Source organism: Xiphophorus couchianus, chromosome 23 (genome assembly GCF_001444195.1).
Source record: "Xiphophorus couchianus chromosome 23, X_couchianus-1.0, whole genome shotgun sequence".
NCBI classification, from domain to species: domain Eukaryota; kingdom Metazoa; phylum Chordata; class Actinopteri; order Cyprinodontiformes; family Poeciliidae; genus Xiphophorus; species Xiphophorus couchianus.
In genome coordinates, this window is record NC_040250.1 from 16225900 (window position 1) to 16250690 (window position 24791).

The window sequence follows — 24791 nt, forward strand, 5'->3', positions numbered from 1 at the left end:
TGTAAAACATACTTTGCAGAGCCAGCTTTTACAATATATTTAAGAGAAATGGTCATACCTCAGGGGAATCATTGATGTCACCAAATGCATCAACAAAATCACTCAAACATTTCTTCAGAGTCTGGTCAGCAGGCAGCGTGTTGTCATTGTAAGATGATACAAACTTAAAGTCACTGGTTCTGGATCCTGTTGTCAGGTAGGCATCATAATTATAGGTGCTGCGTAAAGTTCCTGTACCGTCAACATCTGAGTAATTTGGAGGAAGATAAGCTCCTGGGATGGCTACTGCTCCATCAAACAACAGTCTGGGCTTTCTCCTACGACAAAACCTCACACCCAGAATGATGATGATGAAGGTGAGAAAGAAGGTGGACACAGAAACCAGTGCGATGATTAGGTAAGAAGTCATCTTGGAGTTTTTGTCATCATAAGAAATGTCTTTCAGTTCAGGAACTTCCGCCAAGTTATCAGAAATCAGTAAATACATTGAACAGGTGGCAGACAGAGAGGGCTGTCCATTATCTTTCACTGCAACAATCAGGTTCTGTTTCATGCTGTCAGATTCTGAAATGTCCCGCTGTGTCCTGATTTCTCCACTGTGCAAATCAATAATGAAAAGTCCTGGATCTGTGGCTTTGACTATATGATAGGATAGCCAGGCGTTCTGTCCAGAGTCTGCGTCCACTGCTATCACTTTGGACACCAGAGACCCTCCATGTGCAGCTTTGGGGACCAACTCAGTCATGAAGGAGCTGCCCTCTGGTGCTGGATATAATATCTGAGGAGAGTTGTCATTCACATCAGATATGAACACACTGACAGTCACGTTGCTGCTGAGAGGAGGAGAACCATTGTCTCTGGCCATCACTTGGACTTTGAAACTCCTGAACTGTTCATAATCAAATGACCTCACAGCGTGGATCACTCCTGTGTCTCCATTAACAGATAGATAGGAGGACACCGAGGCACCGTTCACCTCACCAGGTAACAGAGAATAAATCACTGTACCGTTTTGTCTCCAGTCAGGATCTCGAGCAGAAACAGTACATAAAGAGGAGCCAGGTTTGTTATTTTCACTCACATATGCGCTGTAGGACTGTTCCTCAAACACAGGTGGGTTGTCATTGATATCAGCTACAGACAACTGAATAGTTTTAGAGGAGGACAGAGGAGGAGAGCCTTCATCAGTGGCAAAGATTGTAATGTTGTAATCAGATACTAGTTCACGGTCCAGTTGTCCTGTGGTCACTAGAGAATAATAGTTTTTAATAGAAGGAACCAACTTAAAAGGGACATTTTCCTGGATGGAGCAGCGAACCTGTCGGTTATTCTCAGAGTCTCTGTCCTGTACATTAATGATGCCCACCTCTGTACCAGCTGGAGTGTCTTCTGGTATGGGATTGGTCAGTGATTTCAGACTAACTACAGGGGCGTTGTCATTCACATCAGTGATAGAAATGATAACCTTAGCATAAGATGACAACCCCAGACCATCTTTTGCTTTAATCCGTATTTCATATGATGCAGTAACTTCATAGTCCACAGCATCAATTAAACTTATTTCCCCTACTTTGCGGTCAATCATGAATTTCTTTCTCACATCTTCATTAACATTCCCGAAATCATAGGTCACATCTCCATTCACTCCCTCATCTGCATCAGTTGCGCTCACTATTATCACTACAGTACCAATAGGAGAGTTTTCAGGCAGACTGGCTTTATAAACGGCCTGGCTAAACACTGGGGCGTTATCATTAGCATCCAGTACAGTTACATGTATGACCACTGTACCTGATCTCTGAGGAGATCCGCCATCTAAAGCAGAAAGGAGAATATTAATATCTTTCTGTTTTTCTCGATCAAGCTCCTTATCTAAAACAAGCTCCACTGTGTTTCCATTAGCAGCCAGAATGAAATTTTCGTTCTTTTCTAGGCTATACTGCTGAACTGAATTTTGTCCTACATCCGCATCGTGAGCCTCCTCTATCACAAAGCGAGCTCCCCTCGCTGCCGATTCATGAATTTCAAGACTAATCAATTTTTCGTTGAACTGCGGAGAGTTATCATTAACATCTTGAACATTAAGGCTGATCCGATGCAGCTCTAGAGGATTCTCCAAAACGAGCTCTTGCTTTAAGATGCACGAAGCCTTTTCGCTACAAAGCTCCTCTCGGTCAATCCTCTCCGCCACAATCAGCTCGCCGCTCTTCAGGTTTATGTCACAGTAACGTTTATCACTCTCCTCGGTGTCAATGCGGGCTCTTCTGGTGGACAGCGCTCCTGTCTGCAACCCGAGATCCTTGGCGATATTTCCAATAACTGATCCTCGTTTCATCTCCTCCGGGAAAGAATAGCTCATGTCTCCATGCGCCACGTTGATCCAAAAAATGAATAAAAAATATCCCCACGACAGAACAATGGCGAACACAGAATTCATCATTAATGATTAATTTCAGTAAGTATGAAAAAAGCAGTGGACGACAAAATAAACATCTTAATCCTAAAACCAACAACGACACAAATCTGTGATTTTCCTCATCGACTAGACCAGAGGAGTATGACGAAGACGCGCAAAACGAGTGAGGACTGAAATATCCTTATCTTGTTTTATAGCGCCACCGTGGGTTCAAGTTGAAGAAAAAATCTTCCAAAACTTCAAACATGCTCAGTGTGTCCAAGAATATACAAAATATAAAGTCAATTTTTAACAATAATGAACGATCTATGGCTTAAAATAATCTCATAAAATTCTACTTTTGATTCATCCAACTCTATTCCAATGTACACTTGACTTTTTCATGCATCCACAAAGTCCTTCTTTCTCAACGGTGAATATCTTCATCATTTTCAATGTTTATTTATTTATTTTTGTCAGATGTTTCATGTTCGACTTCCATAGCTGCAAAAATAGTTATTTCTAATGTTTGTCCATTCATTAGATTTGATTTACTTCCAAAGAACATTAAACTTACAATTTAAGTCTTAACCGCTTGTTTTTCAAAGACATGTTGATTTTTCTGTTCACCTACATATACATCATACATCTACCCCAAGCTGAAAGAAATGCAGCAGGCAACGAAAACAGGTGGTTTATATTCCTGAAACATTTCAACTGTTATTGCAACCATGCAATATTTTCCTTGCTGGTCTTAATTACAACTGAGATGATTGTGTAGGATTTAATTGCAGTCATGCATTAAGCTCCAAAGTCAACAAAATATTTTAAAATAAATATCCAGACAAAAAGCAGGGACATATATATTCAACATAAAGCGTGTTTATTTCTACCACAAAAAGTAAGTTGAAGACTTGAATATGCACTAACTTTCCGAACTACCGAAACACCTCAAAATTCAACTCAAAAACTTTTAACAAAACTGTTTATAATGTAGTTTTGTTCCTATAAAAATCATAATTTGTACACAATATCCTACATGAAGTACATTAAATGGATTTGATGCATTCCAAATATAAACTGATTTCTTATTAAAATGATTTTTATCAATAAAAATGCAAAATAAATAAACCCTGGTGACACAGTTAACAGTAAACTATTGGAACAAAATAAATTAAGATATGAATATTAAGTTAGCACAAAACCTTGATGAATCATATCAGGACATGTTCTTTGCTGAGAGAATCCAAGATTTGACAATAAAACCACAGAAAAAAGTCAAGAAAGGAGGGAAAACCACTACAGCTTAAGAAACAAAAAATCCAGCAATGTCTTTTTGAAAACGCTTGCATTCTTCAACAACATCACAAAGTGTAATAAACAAGGAGCCTGAAACGTTCAACTCATTCCCTTTGAGAAACATATATTTCTACTCTACACCATAAAACCAAGTGAATATTTCAAGAGAATAATAATTAATGATGTGACGTTCACAGAAAACCTGATTCTTCTGACGGACTCGTTGCCATAACACTGAAGTGTCTGTTATTGAGAGCCATCCTTTGTTTTTCGCAATTCCGCTTTCTTACAATGCTCTGCACACACTGCAGTAGCTATAATTTTTCTGTTTAATTTAAAATTATGCTTATTTAATTGCCAAACAAATCAAATGCAACAAAAGATGAGCACACAGGGCGCATTCTAAATGCTCACTGTTTTCATCACATGTCCTGGTTGTGACGATGCTGCAGGCTTCATGCAGTGGAAGAGAGGATGAAGGTGATCAGAGTGTTCTCACAAACCTAAGTCTCTTCTTGCTTGTTGCTCCTTGGTTAATGTTCAGTGTTGAGTGTTCTTTACCATTAATGCATTGCCTTAACTGTTAAATTTAATGGTACAGAAGAAGATTTTTGTTTCTGTCAAAGCAACTCAAGTCAACATTGTTTCTCTGTAACATTTTGTTTGGTATTTTGTTCCAATATTATAAACGCCACCCAGGTGTTATTAATGCACAAAACAATTGTGCCACAGAATGTTATGGGTATTTGAAATTTTGTATTTTATGAAAATATACACAGATTTTTATTCCTTTATTTTGGAAGAAGACAATGTAGTTTTTTACTCAAAAACAGATGACTCAACTTTTAGGTGAACTTCATCATCAAAAACCTAATATAAAATTACATTAGGCATAAAATGGATTGGGTTTTTTTTATGTATAATTTTGGCGGCTCTTTTGAATAAATCTTAAGTGAACAGATCTTGACGACTTGGTTCCTTTAAAAGGGTCATAAGTTCCATCACTAATAACAATAATTCTGTAATTTAGTTTAAAAAGTCAACATGTAAATACTAACCAAAAGCACTGCATTCTTACATCATTACCAGTATTGTGATTGACACTTTATTCTCTTTATAAACAGGTGTAGTATACCCCAGCATGCCGTGTGAATTTATCATCCAGTTTATTACACTTCTGAACACTATTTAATTCTCCTGAGAGTTAATGACAACCTGGACTATGCCTTTACAGTGAAATAGTTACACATAGTAACTGTAATTTCTCTGCTATGTACTTTCACACCACAATGAGTTGACATCAGCTTATTCTTGCTGGGTATGAAGGACCTGATAAATATCTACAGCAGTTGTTGCAGTAGAGGAATACAACCAGGAAGACTTGCTTGCATATCACAAGGCAACATAAAGACAAACTACAAAAACAACTTTGCACATGTTGAGTGCATTTTATAAAAGACACAAATTGACCTAATATGAGGAAACTTTGACCACAGAAAACAAGCCAGATCAGAGCAGCCATGGCCAAGTACTGAACTTAGGAATGTCTTGGTACAAGTTACACTAAAAACAAGTTCAATATGCAAAAACAAATAAAAAAAGTAAATTAATAAATACGAAGGTATGGGGGACAAATGCATAAAAGGCTGAAGAGTGTCATCATACCTCTGAGAATCCTTCCAGTTCTCCAAAAGGCTCAGTAAAATCACTCAAACTTTTCTTCAGAGTCTGGTCAGCAGGCAGTGTGTTGTCATTGTAAGATGAAACAAACTTAAAGTCACTGGTTCTGGATCCTGTTGTCAGGTAGGCATCATAATTATAGGTGCTGCGTAAAGTTCCAGTGCCGTCCACATCTGCGTAATTAGGAGGAAGATAAGCTCCCGGGATGGCTACTGCTCCATCAAACAACAGTCTGGGCTTTCTCCTACGACAAAACCTCACACCCAGGATGATGATGATGAAGGTGAGAAAGAAGGTGGACACAGAAACCAGCGCTATGATCAGATAAGAGGTCAACTTGGAGTTCTTCTCATCAAAAGAAATGTCTTTCAGTTCAGGAACTTCAGCCAAGTTATCAGAAATAAGTAAAAACATTGAACAGGTGGCAGACAGAGAGGGCTGTCCATTATCTTTCACTGCAACAATCAGGTTCTGTTTCATGCTGTCAGATTCTGAAATGTCTCGCTGTGTCCTGATTTCTCCACTGTGCAAATCAATACTGAAAAGTCCAGGATCTGTGGCTTTGACTATATGATAGGACAGCCAGGCGTTCTGTCCAGAGTCTGCGTCCACTGCTATCACTTTGGACACCAGAGACCCTCCATGTGCAGCTTTAGGGACCAACTCAGTCATGAAGGAGCTGCCCTCTGGTGCTGGATACAAAATCTGAGGAGAGTTGTCATTCACATCTGATATGAACACACTGACAGTCACGTTGCTGCTGAGAGGAGGAGAACCATTGTCTCTGGCCATCACTTGGACTTTGAAACTCCTGAACTGTTCATAATCAAATGACCTCACAGCGTGGATCACTCCTGTGTCTCCATTAACAGATAGATAGGAGGACACCGAGGCACCGTTCACCTCACCAGGTAACAGAGAATAAATCACTGTACCGTTTTGTCTCCAGTCAGGATCTCGAGCAGAAACAGTACATAAAGAGGAGCCAGGTTTGTTATTTTCACTCACATATGCGCTGTAGGACTGTTCCTCAAACACAGGTGGGTTGTCATTGATATCAGCTACAGATAACTGAATAGTTTTAGAGGAGGACAGAGGAGGAGAGCCTTCATCAGTGGCAGTGATTGTAATGTTGTAATCAGATACTAGTTCACGGTCCAGTTGTCCTGTGGTCACCAGAGAATAATAGTTTTTAATAGAAGGAACCAACTTAAAAGGGACATTTTCCTGGATGGAGCAGCGAACCTGTCGGTTATTCTCAGAGTCTCTGTCCTGTACATTAATGATGCCCACCTCTGTACCAGCTGGAGTGTCTTCTGGTATGGGATTGGTCAGTGATTTCAGACTAACTACAGGGGCGTTGTCATTCACATCAGTGATAGAAATGATAACCTTAGCATAAGATGACAACCCCAGACCGTCTTTTGCTTTAATACGTATTTCATATGATGTTGTAACTTCATAGTCTACATTATCCATTACACGTATTTCCCCTACTTTGCGATTAATTGCGAATTTCTTTCTCACATCTTCAGAAACATGTCCAAAATCATAGGTCACATCTCCATTCACTCCCTCATCTGCATCAGTTGCACTCACTATTATCACTACGGTACCAATAGGAGAGTTTTCAGGCAGACTGGCTTTATAAACGGCCTGGCTAAACACTGGGGCGTTATCATTAGCATCCAGTACAGTTACATGTATGACCACTGTACCTGATCTCTGAGGAGATCCGCCATCTAAAGCTGTAAGGAGTAAATTAATTTCTTTCTGTTTTTCTCGATCAAGTTCTTTATCCAAAACAAGCTCCACTGTGTTTCCATTAGCAGCCAGAATGAAATTTTCGTTCTTTTCAAGGCTATACTGCTGAACTGAATTTTGTCCTACATCCGCATCGTGAGCCTCCTCTATCACAAAGCGAGCTCCCCTGTCTGCCGATTCTCTAATTTCAAGACTGATCAATTTTTCGTTGAACTGCGGAGAGTTATCATTAACATCTTGAACATTAAGGCTGATCCGATGCAGCTCTAGAGGATTCTCCAAAACGAGCTCTTGCTTTAAGATGCACGAAGCCTTTTCGCCACAAAGCTCCTCTCGGTCAATCCTCTCCGCCACAATCAGCTCGCCGCTCTTCAGGTTTATGTCACAGTAACGTTTATCACTCTCCTCGGTGTCAATGCGGGCTCTTCTGGCGGACAGCGCTCCTGTCTGCAGCCCGAGATCCTTGGCGATATTTCCAATAACTGATCCTCGTTTCATCTCCTCCGGGAAAGAATAGCTCATGTCTCCATGCGCCACGTTGATCCAAAAAATGAATAAAAAATATCCCCACGACAGAACAATGGCGAATATAGAATTCATCGTTGAGTAACTTCAGTCAGTATGAAGAATCAGTGAATAATGAAGTAAATATTATTCAGTACAAGCAGAAAACACCAGCAACCTCACAAATCTGCGATATTCCTCCTCTACAAGACAGGAGGAGTATGATGAAGACTCGCAAAACGAGAGACGAGACTCTAAATATCCTATTCCTGTTTTATAGCGCCACCCTGGGGTCATGTTTAAGAAAAATCTCCCAAAACTTCAAACATGTTCAGTGTGTCCAAGAATATAGAAAATGTATAGTTCATCTTTACTCTTCTGTACAATAGATGGCTTGATAAAAACAACAACATATTTTCTCAACCTTGTACTTTTGAAGCAACTGTGGTATTAAAAATTCCAATTTAATGCAGAATTGATTTTTTAATGCATGCACTAAGTCTCTTTCTTAACCATGAATATTTTCAATACAATTTTTTTTTTTTTGTCAGAAAGTTCACATTAAACTTTTGTAGGTGAAAATAAGACTGGTCAACAGTTTAATCGCATCTCGTCTGGAAACTGCAGTTATCTTATCTTCACTTTCCCTCATACTTCCACTTGGAAACTGCATCTGTTTCCAAATGCTGCTATCTTTGTGATATCCAGAAATCCATCCACCATTTCACCTATCTTTAGCATCTTCACAGAATCAAAATCAGATTCTGCCCTGAATTTGAAGTCCTGTTTTAAATTTTAAGGTCATCCATCACCTCACTCCTTCATAATGTATTTATCTGAACCTCCTCCACATGAACTCTCCTTCTCGGTCTTTTAGTTCAGCCTCCTCTGTAAGCCTCAATATGACTCCTTCTCATCTGACATGGTGGTAAACAAGGCCTCAAAATGATTTCCCACTCATCTCTGAAAACATTGGCACTCTTATTTTAAATTCCAGCTGAAAATTCATCTGTTCAAACAAGAAATTTCACTTTAATTTCCTTTTTGGTTTTTCTAAAGATTTTCTTATACTACTTTGCCTCACACAAGGTAAAATTGTGTGATCCAAAAGGTGCGTTTTAAATCAAATGCATTATTATTATTAAAAGTCTAAAGAGGAACAAATTTTTATGAGATAATATTTAAGGGAACAGTATTTAAAGTTATATTTTACAGTTGACATGGCCCTCAAAAACATATTAAGATGAAAAAATATATGATAGATGTTAATGGATGACTTTTGAATTTAGAAAAATGTCAACAAAGAACAGCTCACTAAGGTAATGACAAAGGTAAGAAGTACAGCATAAAACAAACTGATGTTGATCATTTAAAATGACAGATAAAATGAAATAAAAAGTGAAAAAAGGAAAAATCATTAACAATAATACTGAAAATAAAAATGTCATATTTTTTTTAGAAAGTTAGGTGCAAATTATAATTCAATAACCAAAAAAACATAAGGAATGAGATAAAAACAAATTAATAAATACATATCAATTAATCAATTTTGCATATCAGCACATCATTGCAGACCATGGGGGATGTGATGCTTATCTGCAACGTTAGAGGAAAATACCTTAAAAAGTTAGTTTGCACATCAAGTCAAACTGAAAAAACAACTTTGCACAGACGGAGTGCATTTCATAAAGGACACAAATAACCTAATTATGAACAAACAGAAACAAAACACAATGCAGCAGACCAGAGGAAAAATTACATCTAGGACAGTTTTGGTTGAAGAAAATTATGTTAAGAACTATTTAAATTTGCTAAACAAATAAACAAATATTTAAATAATTATGAGATTATGGAGGAGGGGGTAAATGCAAAACTGTCTGAAGAGTGTCGTCATACCTCTGAGAATCCTTCCAGTTCTCCAAAAGCCTCAGTAAAATCACTCAAACTTTTCTTCAGAGTCTGGTCAGCAGGCAGTGTGTTGTCATTATAAGATGATACAAACTTAAAGTCACTGGTTCTAGATCCTGTTGTCAGGTAGGCATCATAATTATAGGTGCTGCGTAAAGTTCCTGTACAGTCAACATCTCCATAATTAGGAGGAAGATAAGCTCCTGGGATGGCTACTGCTCCATCAAACAACAGTCTGGGCTTTCTCCTACGACAAAACCTCACACCCAGGATGATGATGATGAAGGTCAGAAAGAAGGTGGACACAGAAACCAGCGCAATTATCAGATAAGAAGTCAACTTGGAGTTCTTCTCATCAAAAGAAATGTCTTTCAGTTCTGGCACTTCAGCCAAGTTATCAGAAATAAGTAAAAACATTGAACAGGTGGCAGACAGAGAGGGCTGTCCATTATCTTTCACTGCAACAATCAGGTTCTGTTTCATGCTGTCAGATTCTGAAATGTCCCGCTGTGTCCTGATTTCTCCACTGTGTAGATCAATACTGAAAAGTCCAGAATCTGTGGCTTTGACTATATGATAGGACAGCCAGGCGTTCTGTCCAGAGTCTGCGTCCACTGCTATCACTTTGGACACCAGAGACCCTCCATGTGCAGCTTTAGGGACCAACTCAGTCATGAAGGAGCTGCCCTCTGGTGCTGGGTACAATATCTGAGGAGAGTTGTCATTCACATCTGATATGAACACACTGACAGTCACGTTGCTGCTGAGAGGAGGAGAACCATTGTCTCTGGCCATCACTTGGACTTTGAAACTCCTGAACTGTTCATAATCAAATGACCTCACAGCGTGGATCACTCCTGTGTCTCCATTAACAGATAGATAGGAGGACACCGAGGCACCGTTCACCTCACCAGGTAACAGAGAATAAATCACTGTACCGTTTTGTCTCCAGTCAGGATCTCGAGCAGAAACAGTACATAAAGAGGAGCCAGGTTTGTTATTTTCACTCACAAATGCGCTGTAGGACTGTTCCTCAAACACAGGTGGGTTGTCATTGATGTCAGCTACAGATAAATGAATAGTTTTAGAGGAGGACAGAGGTGGAGAGCCCTCATCAGTGGCAATGATTGTAATGTTGTAATCAGATACTAATTCACGGTCCAGTTGTCCTGTGGTCACCAGAGAATAATAGTTTTTAATAGAAGGAACCAACTTAAAAGGGACATTTTCCTGGATGGAGCAGCGAACCTGTCGGTTATTCTCAGAGTCTCTGTCCTGTACATTAATGATGCCCACCTCTGTCCCAGATGGAGTGTCTTCTGGTATGGGATTGGTCAGTGATTTCAGACTGAATACAGGGGCGTTGTCATTCACATCAGTGATAGAAATGATAACCTTAGCATAAGATGACTTCCCCAGACCATCCTTTGCTTTTACACGTATTTCATATGATGTTGTAACTTCATAGTCTACAGTATCTATTACACATATTTCCCCAACTTTGCGATCAATTGTGAATTTCTTTTTAACATCCTCATTAATGTGTGCAAAATCATAGGTCACATCTCCATTCACTCCCTCATCTGCATCAGTTGCGCTCACTATTATCACTACAGTACCAATAGGAGAGTTTTCAGGCAGACTGGCTTTATAAACGGCCTGGCTAAACACTGGGGCGTTATCATTAGCATCCAGTACAGTTACATGTATGACCACTGTACCTGATCTCTGAGGCGATCCGCCATCTAAAGCTGAAAGGAGTAAATTAATTTCTTTCTGTTTTTCTCGATCAAGCTCCTTATCTAAAACAAGCTCCACTGTGTTTCCATTCGCAGCCAGAATGAAATTTTCGTTCTTTTCTAGGCTATACTGCTGAACTGAATTTTGTCCTACATCCGCATCGTGAGCCTCCTCTATTACAAAGCGAGCTCCTCTTACTGCTAGCTCATGAATTTCTAGGTTGTTTAATTCCTCATCAAACTGCGGAGAGTTATCATTAACATCTTGAACATTCAGACTGATCCGATGCAGCTCTAGAGGATTCTCCAAAACGAGCTCTTGTTTTAACATACACGAAGCCTTTTCGCCACAAAGCTCCTCTCGGTCAATCCTCTCCGCCACAATCAGCTCGCCGCTCTTCAGGTTTATGTCACAGTAACGTTTATCACTCTCCTCGGTGTCAATGCGGGCTCTTCTGGTGGACAGCGCTCCTGTCTGCAGCCCGAGATCCTTGGCGATATTTCCAATAACTGATCCTCGTTTCATCTCCTCCGGGAAAGAATAGCTCATGTCTCCATGCGCAATTTGCAGCAGAAAAAACGAGCAGCTCCACGACAGAAGGACAAATATGTTCAAATCCATTTTTTTAAAAAATTGGTGTAATATAAGCAATGGTATTACATCAGTCAACGTAAATTAGTAGCGACAAGATATGGAACAAACGCGATCCGCAAATGATCCGCACTGTCTTTATCTGCAACAGCTCAACGGCGAATGAAATAAATCAACAAAAGAACAGACATATATTTAAGGCTGGTGCACAGCGACATCTTGAGTTCAGCTGAACGACATAAACGGTATAAAAATAATATTTCGTCGTAATTTGGAAACGGAACACAGGCTTATCGCCGATTTTAGTAATTTTTTCTGCAATAATTTAACGTCAGCTGGGTTCAATTTAAAAGTATGGGTGTTTTGAAATGTATTTTTTTCCAGATATACTTTTATTTTACATGCTTACATTTTAGTCATTCTGTAACCTAACAGAGAAATCACTGAAAGCTATCAGAGAGTTTTGTTTAGGCAGTTTGGCATCAGAGCACTAAGCAAATTATTTTGAGTTTTAAAGGATCATTTTGTTCTAAACTTTATCTAATCATCAGCCGTTTTTAAGCACAGGGAGTTGATAACATTGAGGTCTGATTAGATCTAGGTGCATGGGGAATTTACATCTTCTAATTATTTCTATTTTATTTGTTGTTATTGCTATTTATAGTTGTGAATAAGTGGAAAATCCTTTCTAAAAAAACAATTGAAATGAAGGATTTTCTACAATGTGTATTAAAATCAATTTATTTAGCATATTTCAGTTTCTCTGTCCCCTCCTTTCCATCTTTAACAATTTTATAAGAACATTTTATCTCAAATTCCCTAGCTCTACAATACACTATTTCACTGTGACTGGCTTTTGTCATACTTTTGAACACATAAAGAAATGATTATTACTCAGCACTTTATCTAATTGGTATTTAACTGACAGTCAATTGAGTTATCTTCTTAGAAACAAGACTTAAAGTCCAGACACGCTGTGGCGCAGACATCAAGTTGATAAGCAGCTAATTATACAAAAACATACGCTTGTACCAATACAAGGAATGTCAACAGCAGACATGCTGCAGTCCCCACACTCAACTCATCATGTTTTTCTCGTTTTACTTGCTGAAAACATTTATTCACCAAGAGAAACTTTGGTGCTTCATGGTTCTGCGTGCTGCAATAAAGGTATTTGACACTCCCTTTGACTTTCTTTAATCCTGACCAGTCCCGAGTTAGACCCAAAAATGCAAACTTAACATATGAACAGGAAATTGAAAAGTAATGAGAAGTTTTGATCTATAATATTTTGTCCAACTCCTGCTGCAGATGTTTAAGTGTTTAAGATTTGTTGAAAGCCTTTTAACATGTTATAATTATGTCAAGCATTTAGAAACCCACACTCAATTTTGTTTAAAGCAACATGTGAGTTTTGTTTGTTTCTTTCAGGATGGTCAAAATAATTACTGGTACTTTTTGTTTCTAGCAATATTACAATATAGATAAGGACAACATCCATGTGTTTGGAGAAAAATATTTGCATTGGATCACATTTCTATAAGATCCATTGCCAAACCCTGTCCAACGAACTCTCCAGGTGCATAACATGTAATAAAAATGACTGAAAGTTCAAATTTTCTGAATAACCACTAAGTTAGCACATAAGCACATTTCAAATTAGCAACTTCTACTAAAATAAAGTTCAAATACAGACCACTGAGATTTATGGATACATTTAGATTAAGCAAAAATCACAGATAACCTGCTTAAACTCCAAACTTCATACAAACCCAAACTTCATAAATAATGGATATGAAAAAGTAGCTAAAAAGGTGTTTGCAACTCATGGGTAAGACATGCATTCACAACAGCATGTTTAAGTAAGCTTTTAAAATCAGTCTGGTTAACAGATTACCACAAATGAGTAGTACTGAACTTGACATAAGTTTTAGAAAAACGAATAAAAAACCACTTTGTGTTTCCTTCACTGAGCCTGTGCTTAGGTGATGTTTGTATGGGTTTGTCTCACCAATTATGGACTTTTACACATTAAGCTTACTAAAGGTTATATCTCGGTTTTAATTGTCACTGCACATCAGAATTTAAAAAACACAAGAATATGGTATTTTATAATTTTTGCCAGGAAACATCTTTCTATTTAATGGCTTATAGGAGATGGACCAAAAGGAGCTATGCACTCACCAGGAAAAAATATGAGATGTGCTCATTGACAGAGATAAAAAAACACATTTCAAATAAAAAAAAAAAAAAATAAATCAGTTGCAAACAGAAAGAAACCATAATCAACAAAATGCATTCTCTTGGAGAACAGTAAGCCACCTCAAAAAATTGCTATCAAATTCAAGAAAAAATACCAACCCTGTGGCACAACAAAAGATTCTGGGATTTTGCTGTGAAGGATATTTCTTTGTGATATTAAAAAGTTTCAGCTGCACAGCTGTAATTAAAATCATTTATTCAGAATAAATGAAAAAGAAAACCTGAGTGCCTCTCAAGGGTGGCTTATGTGCTGAAAGGATGTAAATGTACACAAAACAGACTATAACCTGACCAAGGATGAACACCTAAACCAGTCCTTACATATCTTTTTCTATCCATTGCATCAAGATGAACCACAACAGCATCAACAACGTATCATTTAAGATTAAAGCAGACTCAAAACGAAATTCAGAGCACAACTTTTATAATTCCTTTGCCATTAAAGAAGTTGGATATTTTTAAAACCACTGTTGCAATTGCAGTGAAAGTCTTTCATACAATGAATCTGACCATGGTTAAATATTTTTTTAAAAAACTAATTGGAAAAGATGTCTGAACAGCAATCATGAAGTTTTCATAAAACTACATCTGCTACAAAGGAATATCAGCATTGGCCTTAAGTACAGAAGACCCACAATTAAAACATTTCAATATTAAAAGCTTAAAAGAAGAATATTGAAATTTTAAGATTGCCATAAATAACATATTGTATAAAAAAGCATTGTATATATATTGTACTTCTTTGTATGTAAGCTAAAGAAGTGGATGGGTTACATAGAGTTTGAAAAAAAAAGAATAATGCTGAGCCACAGAATACGCAATAGAATAATATTATTATAAATATCAATATGTTCAAATATGATTAATTGTGATCACATATGACACAAAGAAACAAGATTATTCAATGCAAAAATCATCCAAAAAAGAACAAAAAATATGCCAAAGAGAAATCATTTCTATAAATGACTTGTGTTTCAGCACCAAGGACAGAGAAGACCAGGACAAACACAAAAATGCATGTAGGCAGAGACGTAAAACAAGAGCAAAAGAAAAATGAGAATCGCTGAAAACAAGAGCAAGAAAGGTATTTGTTAATAAATTTCAAATAATATAGGTTCATACCTCTAGAGAATCGTCACTATCTCCAAAAATAATGGCAAACTCTGTTGGACTTTTCTTCAGAGTCTGGTCAGCAGGCAGTGTGTTGTCATTGTAAGATGATACAAATTTAAAGTCACTGGTTCTGGATCCTGTTGTCAGGTAGGCATCATAATTGGAAGTGCTGCGCAAGGTCCCAGTGGGGTCAATGTCTGCATAATTAGGAGGGAAATAAGGCCCAGGAACTGCAACTGCTCCATCAAACAACAGTCTGGGCTTTCTCCTGCGACAAAACCTCACACCCAGGATGATTATGATGAAGGTCAGAAAGAAGGTGGACACAGAAACCAGCGCGATGATTAGATAAGAGGTCATCTTGGAGTTCTTCTCATCAAAAGAAATGTCTTTCAGTTCTGGTACTTCAGCTAAGTTATCAGAAATAAGTAAATACATTGAACAGGTGGCAGACAGAGAGGGCTGTCCATTATCTTTCACTGCAACAATCAGGTTCTGTTTCATGCTGTCAGACTCTGAAATGTCCCGCTGTGTCCTGATTTCTCCACTGTGTAGATCAATACCGAAAAGTCCAGAATCTGTGGCTTTGACTATATGATAGGACAGCCAGGCGTTCTGTCCAGAGTCTGCGTCCACTGCTATCACTTTGGACACCAGAGACCCTCCATGTGCAGCTTTGGGGACCAACTCAGTCATGAAGGAGCTGCCCTCTGGTGCTGGATATAATATCTGAGGAGAGTTGTCATTCACATCAGATATGAACACACTGACAGTCACGTTGCTGCTGAGAGGAGGAGAACCATTGTCTCTGGCCATCACTTGGACTTTGAAACTCCTGAACTGTTCATAATCAAATGACCTCACAGCGTGGATCACTCCTGTGTCTCCATTAACAGATAGATAGGAGGACACCGAGGCACTGTTCACCTCACCGGGTAACAGAGAATAAATCACTGTACCGTTTTGTCTCCAGTCAGGATCTCGAGCAGAAACAGTACATAAAGAGGAGCCAGGTTTGTTATTTTCACTCACATATGCGCTGTAGGACTGTTCCTCAAACACAGGTGGGTTGTCATTGATATCAGCTACAGATAACTGAATAGTTTTAGAGGAAGACAGAGGAGGAGAGCCTTCATCAGTGGCAGTGATTGTAATGTTGTAATCAGATACTAGTTCACGGTCCAGTTGTCCTGTGGTCACCAGAGAATAATAGTTTTTAATAGAAGGAACCAACTTAAAAGGGACATTTTCCTGGATGGAGCAGCGAACCTGTCGGTTATTCTCAGAGTCTCTGTCCTGTACATTAATGATGCCCACCTCTGTACCAGATGGAGTGTCTTCTGGTATGGGATTGGTCAGTGATTTCAGACTAACTACAGGGGCGTTGTCATTCACATCAGTGATAGAAATGATAACTTTAGCATAGGATGAAAGTCCAAAACCATCTTTTGCTTTAATACGCATCTCATAAGATGTTGAAACTTCATGGTCAATGGCAGCACCTAAGCAAATTTCACCTTTTTTACTATCAATGTTAAATATTTTCATTACTTCATTGGTAACATGTCCAAAATCATAGGTCACATCTCCATTCACTCCCTCATCTGCATCAGTTGCACTCACTGTTATCACTACGGTACCAATAGGAGAGTTTTCAGGCAGACTGGCTTTATAAACGGCCTGGCTAAACACTGGGGCGTTATCATTAGCATCCAGTACAGTTACATGTATGACCACTGTACCTGATCTCTGAGGAGATCCGCCATCTAAAGCTGTAAGGAGTAAATTAATTTCCTTTTGTTTTTCTCGATCAAGTTCTTTATCCAAAACAAGCTCCACTGTGTTTCCATTAGCAGCCAGAATGAAATTTTCGTTCTTTTCAAGGCTATACTGCTGAACTGAATTTTGTCCTACATCCGCATCGTGAGCCTCCTCTATCACAAAGCGAGCTCCTCTTACTGCCGATTCATGAATTTCTGACGTTATTAAGTCATCCTTAAACTGTGGCGAGTTATCATTTATATCTTGAATATGAAGGCTGATCCGATGCAGCTCCAGAGGATTTTCCAAAACGAGCTCTTGTTTTAAGATGCACGAAGCCTTTTCGCTACAAAGCTCCTCTCGGTCAATCCTCTCCGCCACAATCAGCTCGCCGCTCTTCAGGTTTATGTCACAGTAACGTTTATCACTTTCTTCGGTGTCAATGCGGGCTCTTCTGGTGGACAGCGCTCCTGTCTGCAACCCGAGATCCTTGGCGATATTTCCAACAACTGATCCTCGTTTCATCTCCTCCGGGAAAGAATAGCTCATGTCTCCATGCGCGACGTTCAGCAGAAAAAATGCGCAGCAGCTCCACGACAAAAAAAACATTTTGTGGAAATCCATTTTCAAATATCAGGTGTAAATCGGGCAAGTTTTCAGCTCAATCACTTTCTCATGAAGATATAAAACTAAAATCTACACCACAGCTTAGCCCCACTGCACTGTCATTGTTAACAGCTCAAAAGCGCATTCACTACGAGTCGACAAAAGAGAGAGGAGTTAGTATTTAAGACTGGTATGTAGCGACATCTTGAGTTCATACAGAAAAGGTAACCGAAGTATTTTCAATTAATCTTCAGCACCTACACATCCACACCTTCCACAATTTTCATCTTAATTTTTTAAAGTTGCCTTACAGAAAATGTTTCCCACTTCCAGTCACACTCCACCATAGCAGATCAAATCAGATCTTTCTCCCTGTCAACTGCTCTAACTCCTGAGAAAATGACATTTGAGGTGAAGGAAAACTGTTGGACACACAAGAAGACAGATGGCCACCATATATCAAGACACTACATTGCAGCACCAAATGGCATCTACAATCACCTTATCCATCATATAGTACTTCACAAGATTGCTCTGCTAACAATCTTTCTTCAGCAGCGGAGACGACAGCAGACCTGATTCACACCAGTTATTACAACATATATTTGTCAGCTGGGTTGATAATATCTGTGGATGGAAAACTAAATCATGAACTTTAAGCTTGAATTAATACTTTCTGTTTGACACAGGAAAATGGAACTCAGTAGATTGTTATTTTTATCTATAAGCAAACTGTCTGAATTTTGTGTTTTGTGGAAAGAAGAAGTATGGACCAGATACCTGCACAGGGTTTTTTCCTCTCAGAATGGATTACTGATGGGTAAAGTGGAAGAGAGAACTGCTGTCTATAAGAACTTTGCCTGTACTCTTAGATTTTGTTCTCAGCTGTTATGAGAGACTTCAAAACGCTGCTTTTGAATATTAAATGACAAAATGCAATTTGTTGTTCTTGATTTGTTCTTAATTGAAACAGTGTCTAATCTCAAATATAATTAATTAATCTCCATAACATCTCTTTGACAATTTGTCATTTTCAGTCTTCTTATAGATCCACAAATGCCAGAGTAACGTGGCATCATCCAAGTAAAAAGCAACTCAGTCCGTAAGTACAATTTTTCCACAGCAGCTCAATAATTTTATGAAATTCCCATCAAAGTTTATGTAAATTTCTAACTTTTTCCACAAGATACTAAAAATCTCAAAGCACTGCTCAGAATTTATAAATGATTCTACTCAGTTTTGTACAAAAACAAGGTTTCATTTACAAATTACTGCAGGTCTTAGTACCTCATCATGAATAAAACTAGCTTACCACATCCATCAAAAAGGCATGAGTAAAGAAAGATCTGTTCTGTAGACACAAAAGCTTTGTCAAAGTAATGTTTTTTATTAGCTCTGTTAAAGCATCCTTTCGTAATTTTTGCTATAATCTGTGACTAACATTTAATTTTAGAGCTCACAAACCGAAATACAGGAAACCCAGTTTTTAAAATCCCGCTATTCAATGAAAAAGTATGTTAGCAATTGCTAAATACAACACTTAACGCATTCACAAAATATTGAAAGACATATTCATTAGTCCCAATGTGACTTCTTGTTCAGGCTAATCATTTTCAATGAAATGTATATCTTTGAAACATGGCTGTACTTTACAGTTGAGAGAATGTGAAAAGCAACAGGTAACCATTTTAGAATATAGTTAGAATATAGAATATAATTAGCTTAGAATATAGTACATTTCTGTGCAGGCATAATATCAGAACAAAACGACTATACTATCAAAAAAAGAAGAAAATAACCTGATGTGACCACTGAAAGACACATAAAATATAGAATATGACTCAGTCAGACTCTGACACAACAATAAGAAAAATCACTGCTAGAGGAAAAGGCCTCAAAGCATGCTCTGAAAGTAAGAGTGAGAGAAAGCCTAATCTAAACTAAAAGGAACCAGCACTTTATTTTTAAGTTCCTATGATAGCATTGAATGTAGGCATGAGCTTTTGAACTCTAAGTGAAATTTACATATAAAATGAAAACAAAAATAAGAGAGAATAGTATGTTAGTTTCACTTGAAAAAAAAGACATGTGAGCCTGTTTGATCTGCTCTGATGGAATACACAAAACAAAAAGTGTATCTGACGAATTAACGCAATCCTTTTCTCACAGATGCAGCATCTTCTAACTTGTTATCCACACAAGAAGGAAAGACAAAGTCCTATAAGAAGACTGACATCAATGTTCCCTGTAAGCTGCGCGCTTGCGCAATTGCGCACTGCTCGCATATTCTCAGCGCACATTAAAATCTAAATAAAATCCAACGTAAACTATACATTGAGCTCAGACATCAGTTTTAACTATGGACCAATAACGTATAACGATCTAACTCGGTGAGTCACAGGTGTCCAGCCAATGATACGATGCGGCTCACTTACGCTACGTAGCCAATCATCGCATGCTATTGTGTGTACGTGCCTTGCGCTGTGGCACCGTGCAGATTTGCTAGGTAGGAAAAGTACGGCGGTGTTAAGAGACGCTAAAGCTACCACCCTATCATGGCTAAGCGACCAGTGGGCAGTGGGACATCCACTCATCAAGCCAAAGCAAAACAGAAATGCGTTTCTTTTAAGATGGAATGGCTGTCGGAGCTTGTGCAAAAAGAAGAACAAGTAGTGAAACTGGGTGATATTTTTTCTTTTTCGAGTGAGAAAGGTTTACTCTGCAAAACATGCAGCGAAGCCAAAGTAGCAAGCGAGTTTTCAGAGGGAAAAATGGACTGAATGGAAGTTGGACTACCACTGGAGAAGTGAGAAAGACAGACGTGAAAAAACTGTGTAATTAAATATTTTAAGACAAAGAGTTACAAGAATTTATACACTATCACAAGCTAGAGCTCACATTTCATTGTGCAGAATGTAAATGTTTTAATGTGAACAACAAGTTATGTCTGAAAGGTGAAATTGTCTCATTTCTCACCATGGCCAAAGCAGGACTCTTATATATAAGATAATATGCATCTCATGAACAGCAATATTTTTGTTTTTTTCATTTTTAAGTGGGGCAAATCACTTATATTAAAAACAAACTAATGGAAGTTGCTGCTGTAATCTGATTATTTTAATAAGCCATGTAACTTTCTATGATCCCAGATTTATAACAGGTGTAATACAGGTGTGTGGCCATAGTGCGCACAGCTGATGTTGCTCACAGTGGTCCTCAGTTTACTCAGGGAGCCTGTGTGTATGCCCAGACACATGAAAAATTAGAGGGAACATTGACTGACATAGATCTTTGAGTCACTTGAATTAATTTAATATTTTTAGCGTCACTCAGTTGTGGACTGAGTGATTTGCAAAAAAAATTTGAATTATAAACATAATGGTGATAATATTATTAAGAAGCTTCATATTGATTTTAGGCTTAAAGTATTTTAAAATTCAATCACAAACTCAATCGTAAAGATGAATAGGCACAATCCGCATTTCGAATGACTGAGAAAAGAAGGCTGATCATAAAATACCTTCACAAACATAACAGATTTAAAATAATATCAATAAATGACAAAAAGAGTTTTATGGAATAAAATAAACTAATGGAATACAGAGGAAATAAGAACAATTTTATTTCTTCTGTGAAATACTTCAGCAGAGGTGTTTCATTCATTTGTACATGTAGGGAAGAGTAATTATTTCTAAATAACAACTAAAATAATGCTTTGACACATAAATATGGAAAATGTTAATTTAAAACCAAAGTTAAATTGTGTCTGAAAACAAATCTATAGATTCATACCTCTGGGGAATCATCACAGACGCCAAAAACATCAGCAAAATCTGTTGGACTTTTCTTCAGAGTCTGGTCAGCAGGCAGTGTGTTGTCATTGTAGGATGATACAAACTTAAAGTCACTGGTTCTGGATCCTGTTGTCAGGTAGGCATCATAATTATAGGTGCTGCGTAAAGTTCCTGTACAGTCAACATCTGCGTAATTTGGAGGAAGATAAGCTCCTGGGATGGCTACTGCTCCATCAAACAACAGTCTGGGCTTTCTCCTGCGACAAAACCTCACACCCAGAATGATGATGATGAAGGTCAGAAAGAAGGTGGATACAGAAACCAGCGCGATGATCAGATAAGAAGTCATCTTGGAGTTCTTCTCATCAAAAGAAATGTCTTTCAGTTCTGGCACTTCAGCCAAGTTATCAGAAATAAGTAAAAACATTGAACAGGTGGCAGACAGAGAGGGCTGTCCATTATCTTTCACTGCAACAATCAGGTTCTGTTTCATGCTGTCAGATTCTGAAATGTCTCGCTGTGTCCTGATCTCTCCACTGTGTAGATCAATACTGAAAAGTCCAGGATCTGTGGCTTTGACTATATGATAGGACAGCCAGGCGTTCTGTCCAGAGTCTGCGTCCACTGCTATCACTTTGGACACCAGAGACCCTCCATGTGCAGCTTTGGGGACCAACTCAGTCATGAAGGAGCTGCCCTCTGGTGCTGGGTACAATATCTGAGGAGAGTTGTCATTCACATCTGATATGAACACACTGACAGTCACGTTGCTGCTGAGAGGAGGAGAACCATTGTCTCTGGCCATCACTTGGACTTTGAAACTCCTGAACTGTTCATAATCAAATGACCTCACAGCGTGGATCACTCCTGTGTCTCCATTAACAGATAGATATGAGGACACCGAGGCACCGTTCACCTCACCAGGTAACAGAGAATAAATCACTGTACCGTTTTGTCTCCAGTCAGGATCTTGAGCAGAAACAGTACATAAAGAGGAGCCAGGTTTGTTATTTTCACTCACATATGCGCTGTAGGACTGTTCCTCAAACACAGGTGGGTTGTCATTGATATCAGCTACAGATAAATGAATAGTTTTAGAGGAGGATAGAGAAGGAGAGCCCTCATCAGTGGCAAAGATTGTAATGTTGTAATCAGATACTAGTTCACGGTCCAGTTGTCCTTTGGTCACCAGAGAATAATAGTTTTTAATAGAAGGAACCATCTTAAAAGGGACATTTTCCTGGATGGAGCAGCGAACCTGTCGGTTATTCTCAGAGTCTCTGTCCTGTACATTAATGATGCCCACCTCTGTACCAGATGGAGTGTCTTCTGGTATGGGATTGGTCAGTGATTTCAGACTAACTACAGGGGCGTTGTCATTCACATCAGTGATAGAAATAATGACCTCAGAATAAGATGACAACCCAAAACCATCTTTTGCTTTAATACGTATTTCATATGATGTTGTAACTTCATAGTCTACAGTATCCATTACAGATATTTCCCCTGCTTTACTATCAATTCTGAATATTTTCATCACTTCATCAGAAACATGTCCAAATTCATAGGTCACATCTCCATTCACTCCCTCATCTGCATCAGTTGCACTCACTGTTATCACTACAGTACCAATAGGAGAGTTTTCAGGCAGACTGGCTTTATAAACGGCCTGGCTAAACACTGGGGCGTTATCATTAGCATCCAGTACAGTTACATGTATGACCACTGTACCTGATCTCTGAGGAGATCCGCCATCTAAAGCTGAAAGGAGTAAATTAATTTCCTTTTGTTTTTCTCGATCAAGCTCCTTATCTAAAACAAGCTCCACTGTGTTTCCATTCACAGCCAGAATGAAATTTTCGTTCTTTTCTAGGCTATACTGCTGAACTGAATTTTGTCCTACATCCGCATCGTGAGCCTCCTCGATTAAAAAGCGAGCTCCTCTGTCTGCCGATTCCTGAATTTCTAAGTCTATTTTTACGTCCTTAAATACTGGTGAGTTATCATTAATATCTTGAATATGAAGGCTGATCCGATGCAGCTCCAGAGGATCTTCTAAAACGAGCTCTTGTTTTAAGATGCATGAAGCCTTTTTGCCACAAAGGCCTTCACGATCAATCCTCTCGGTCACCATCAGCGCTCCGTTTCTCACGTTGATGTCACAGTAACGTTTATCACTCTCCTCGGTGTCAATGCGGGCTCTTCTGGTGGACAGCGCTCCTGTCTGCAGCCCGAGATCCTTCGCGATATTTCCAATAACTGATCCTCGTTTCATCTCCTCTGGAAAGGAATAACTCTGTTCTCCATGCGCGACGTGCAGAAGAAAAAAAGAGAAGCTAACCAGCGACGGAAAGATTACCATTTTAAAACCCGTTTTCAAATGTTAGTTCTGAAAGGGTTTAGGTAGTAGTTCCTTAAATATAACCGGATGACATGAAACGACGAAATGCGTCAATTCAGCGATCCTGCTTTTTAATATAGAACAGCTCCAAGGCGCAAATCCGGGAACTTAACAAAGGAAGGAGGAATGATGTTATTTTATGCTGGTATAGAGCGACATCTTGAGCTCAGCTGAACAACATTACTCGCCTTTAAACAATGCAAATAAATCGAACTGTCAAATAGTGTTTAATGTTTTTGAACTATTTAGAATTTAGATAATCGAAAATTAAATCAAGTCAGATATTGGACTTTAATAAACATGAAAAATATATCAACTTGAAACCAGGAACACCAACAGACTGTATCCTAATGCACTTCCGTCTATCTCTACTCTGCAAGTGACCATGTCGCGAAGTAATCTATTACCGTCAATATAACATGGTTTCAGGTGTGGACAGCATATTAATAAATAAATAATAATAATAATAATAATAATAATAATAATAATAATAATAATAATGATGATGACACAGCATTTTGCCAGTGATAAGGCAGTCAAAGTCGCTTTACAAGAGAAATAAAAAACAAACAGTTTTTTTAAATGAGACACTTAATGATTTTATGTAGAAAATGTCAGGTTAGTGCTACTATTAGATTCAAGTAGACAAAGATAAGTTTTAAGTTCTGGAATTGTAAACAGTTAACATTTAACTCAAGTAGCATTGTATGTTTGTAGTTATCCTGTTCCTAAAGTAGCACCAATAAATTACTGCATTATTGCAAAGTAAATCACAGGAAATATAGAGAAAAATTACAGTGAAATAGGAGTTTTTTTCCCTCAGATTTTAAACTGATATTATAATGTAACTGACATTAAATTGTATATCATTTTCATCTAACCAGTTTATAAACTAGCAATACTAGAACACTGCATTATCACCAGTTAAGCAACACAATATCACCCAGTAAGATGGGGGAAAATCTAGTGTAAA

The 24791-nt window shown here is 38.2% G+C and overlaps 5 protein-coding genes across 15 annotated transcripts in view; all 5 read right to left on the reverse strand.

Annotated features, from left to right (window-relative positions):
* LOC114138950 (protocadherin gamma-C5-like) overlaps positions 1–24791 on the reverse strand; it is a 238954-nt gene that overhangs the window by 168252 nt on the left and 45911 nt on the right. The window contains exon 1 of one of the 11 annotated variants that reach the window (XM_028008514.1): positions 5360–7975. The exons of the other annotated variants lie outside the window; for them this stretch is intronic. Within the exon in view, the coding sequence (XP_027864315.1) occupies positions 5360–7738 (2379 nt within the window). The 5' untranslated portion in view covers positions 7739–7975. Of the gene's footprint in view, positions 1–5359; positions 7976–24791 lie in introns of those variants that run through there. 11 annotated transcript variants of the gene reach the window in all.
* LOC114138960 (protocadherin gamma-A10-like) lies at positions 53–5343 on the reverse strand. The gene has a single exon (XM_028008529.1). It carries the CDS (start codon positions 2438–2440, stop codon positions 53–55), a length of 2388 nt encoding a protein of 795 aa, XP_027864330.1. The 5' UTR covers positions 2441–5343.
* On the reverse strand, positions 9533–12443 carry LOC114138962 (protocadherin gamma-A12-like). Its single transcript, XM_028008531.1, has one exon. The coding sequence runs from the start codon at positions 11909–11911 to the stop codon at positions 9533–9535; it is 2379 nt and encodes a 792-aa protein (XP_027864332.1). The 5' UTR covers positions 11912–12443.
* On the reverse strand, positions 15260–17855 carry LOC114138961 (protocadherin gamma-A12-like). The gene has a single exon (XM_028008530.1). The coding sequence runs from the start codon at positions 17639–17641 to the stop codon at positions 15260–15262; it is 2382 nt and encodes a 793-aa protein (XP_027864331.1). The 5' UTR covers positions 17642–17855.
* On the reverse strand, positions 21410–23930 carry LOC114138965 (protocadherin gamma-A12-like). The gene has a single exon (XM_028008534.1). It carries the CDS (start codon positions 23777–23779, stop codon positions 21410–21412), a length of 2370 nt encoding a protein of 789 aa, XP_027864335.1. The 5' UTR covers positions 23780–23930.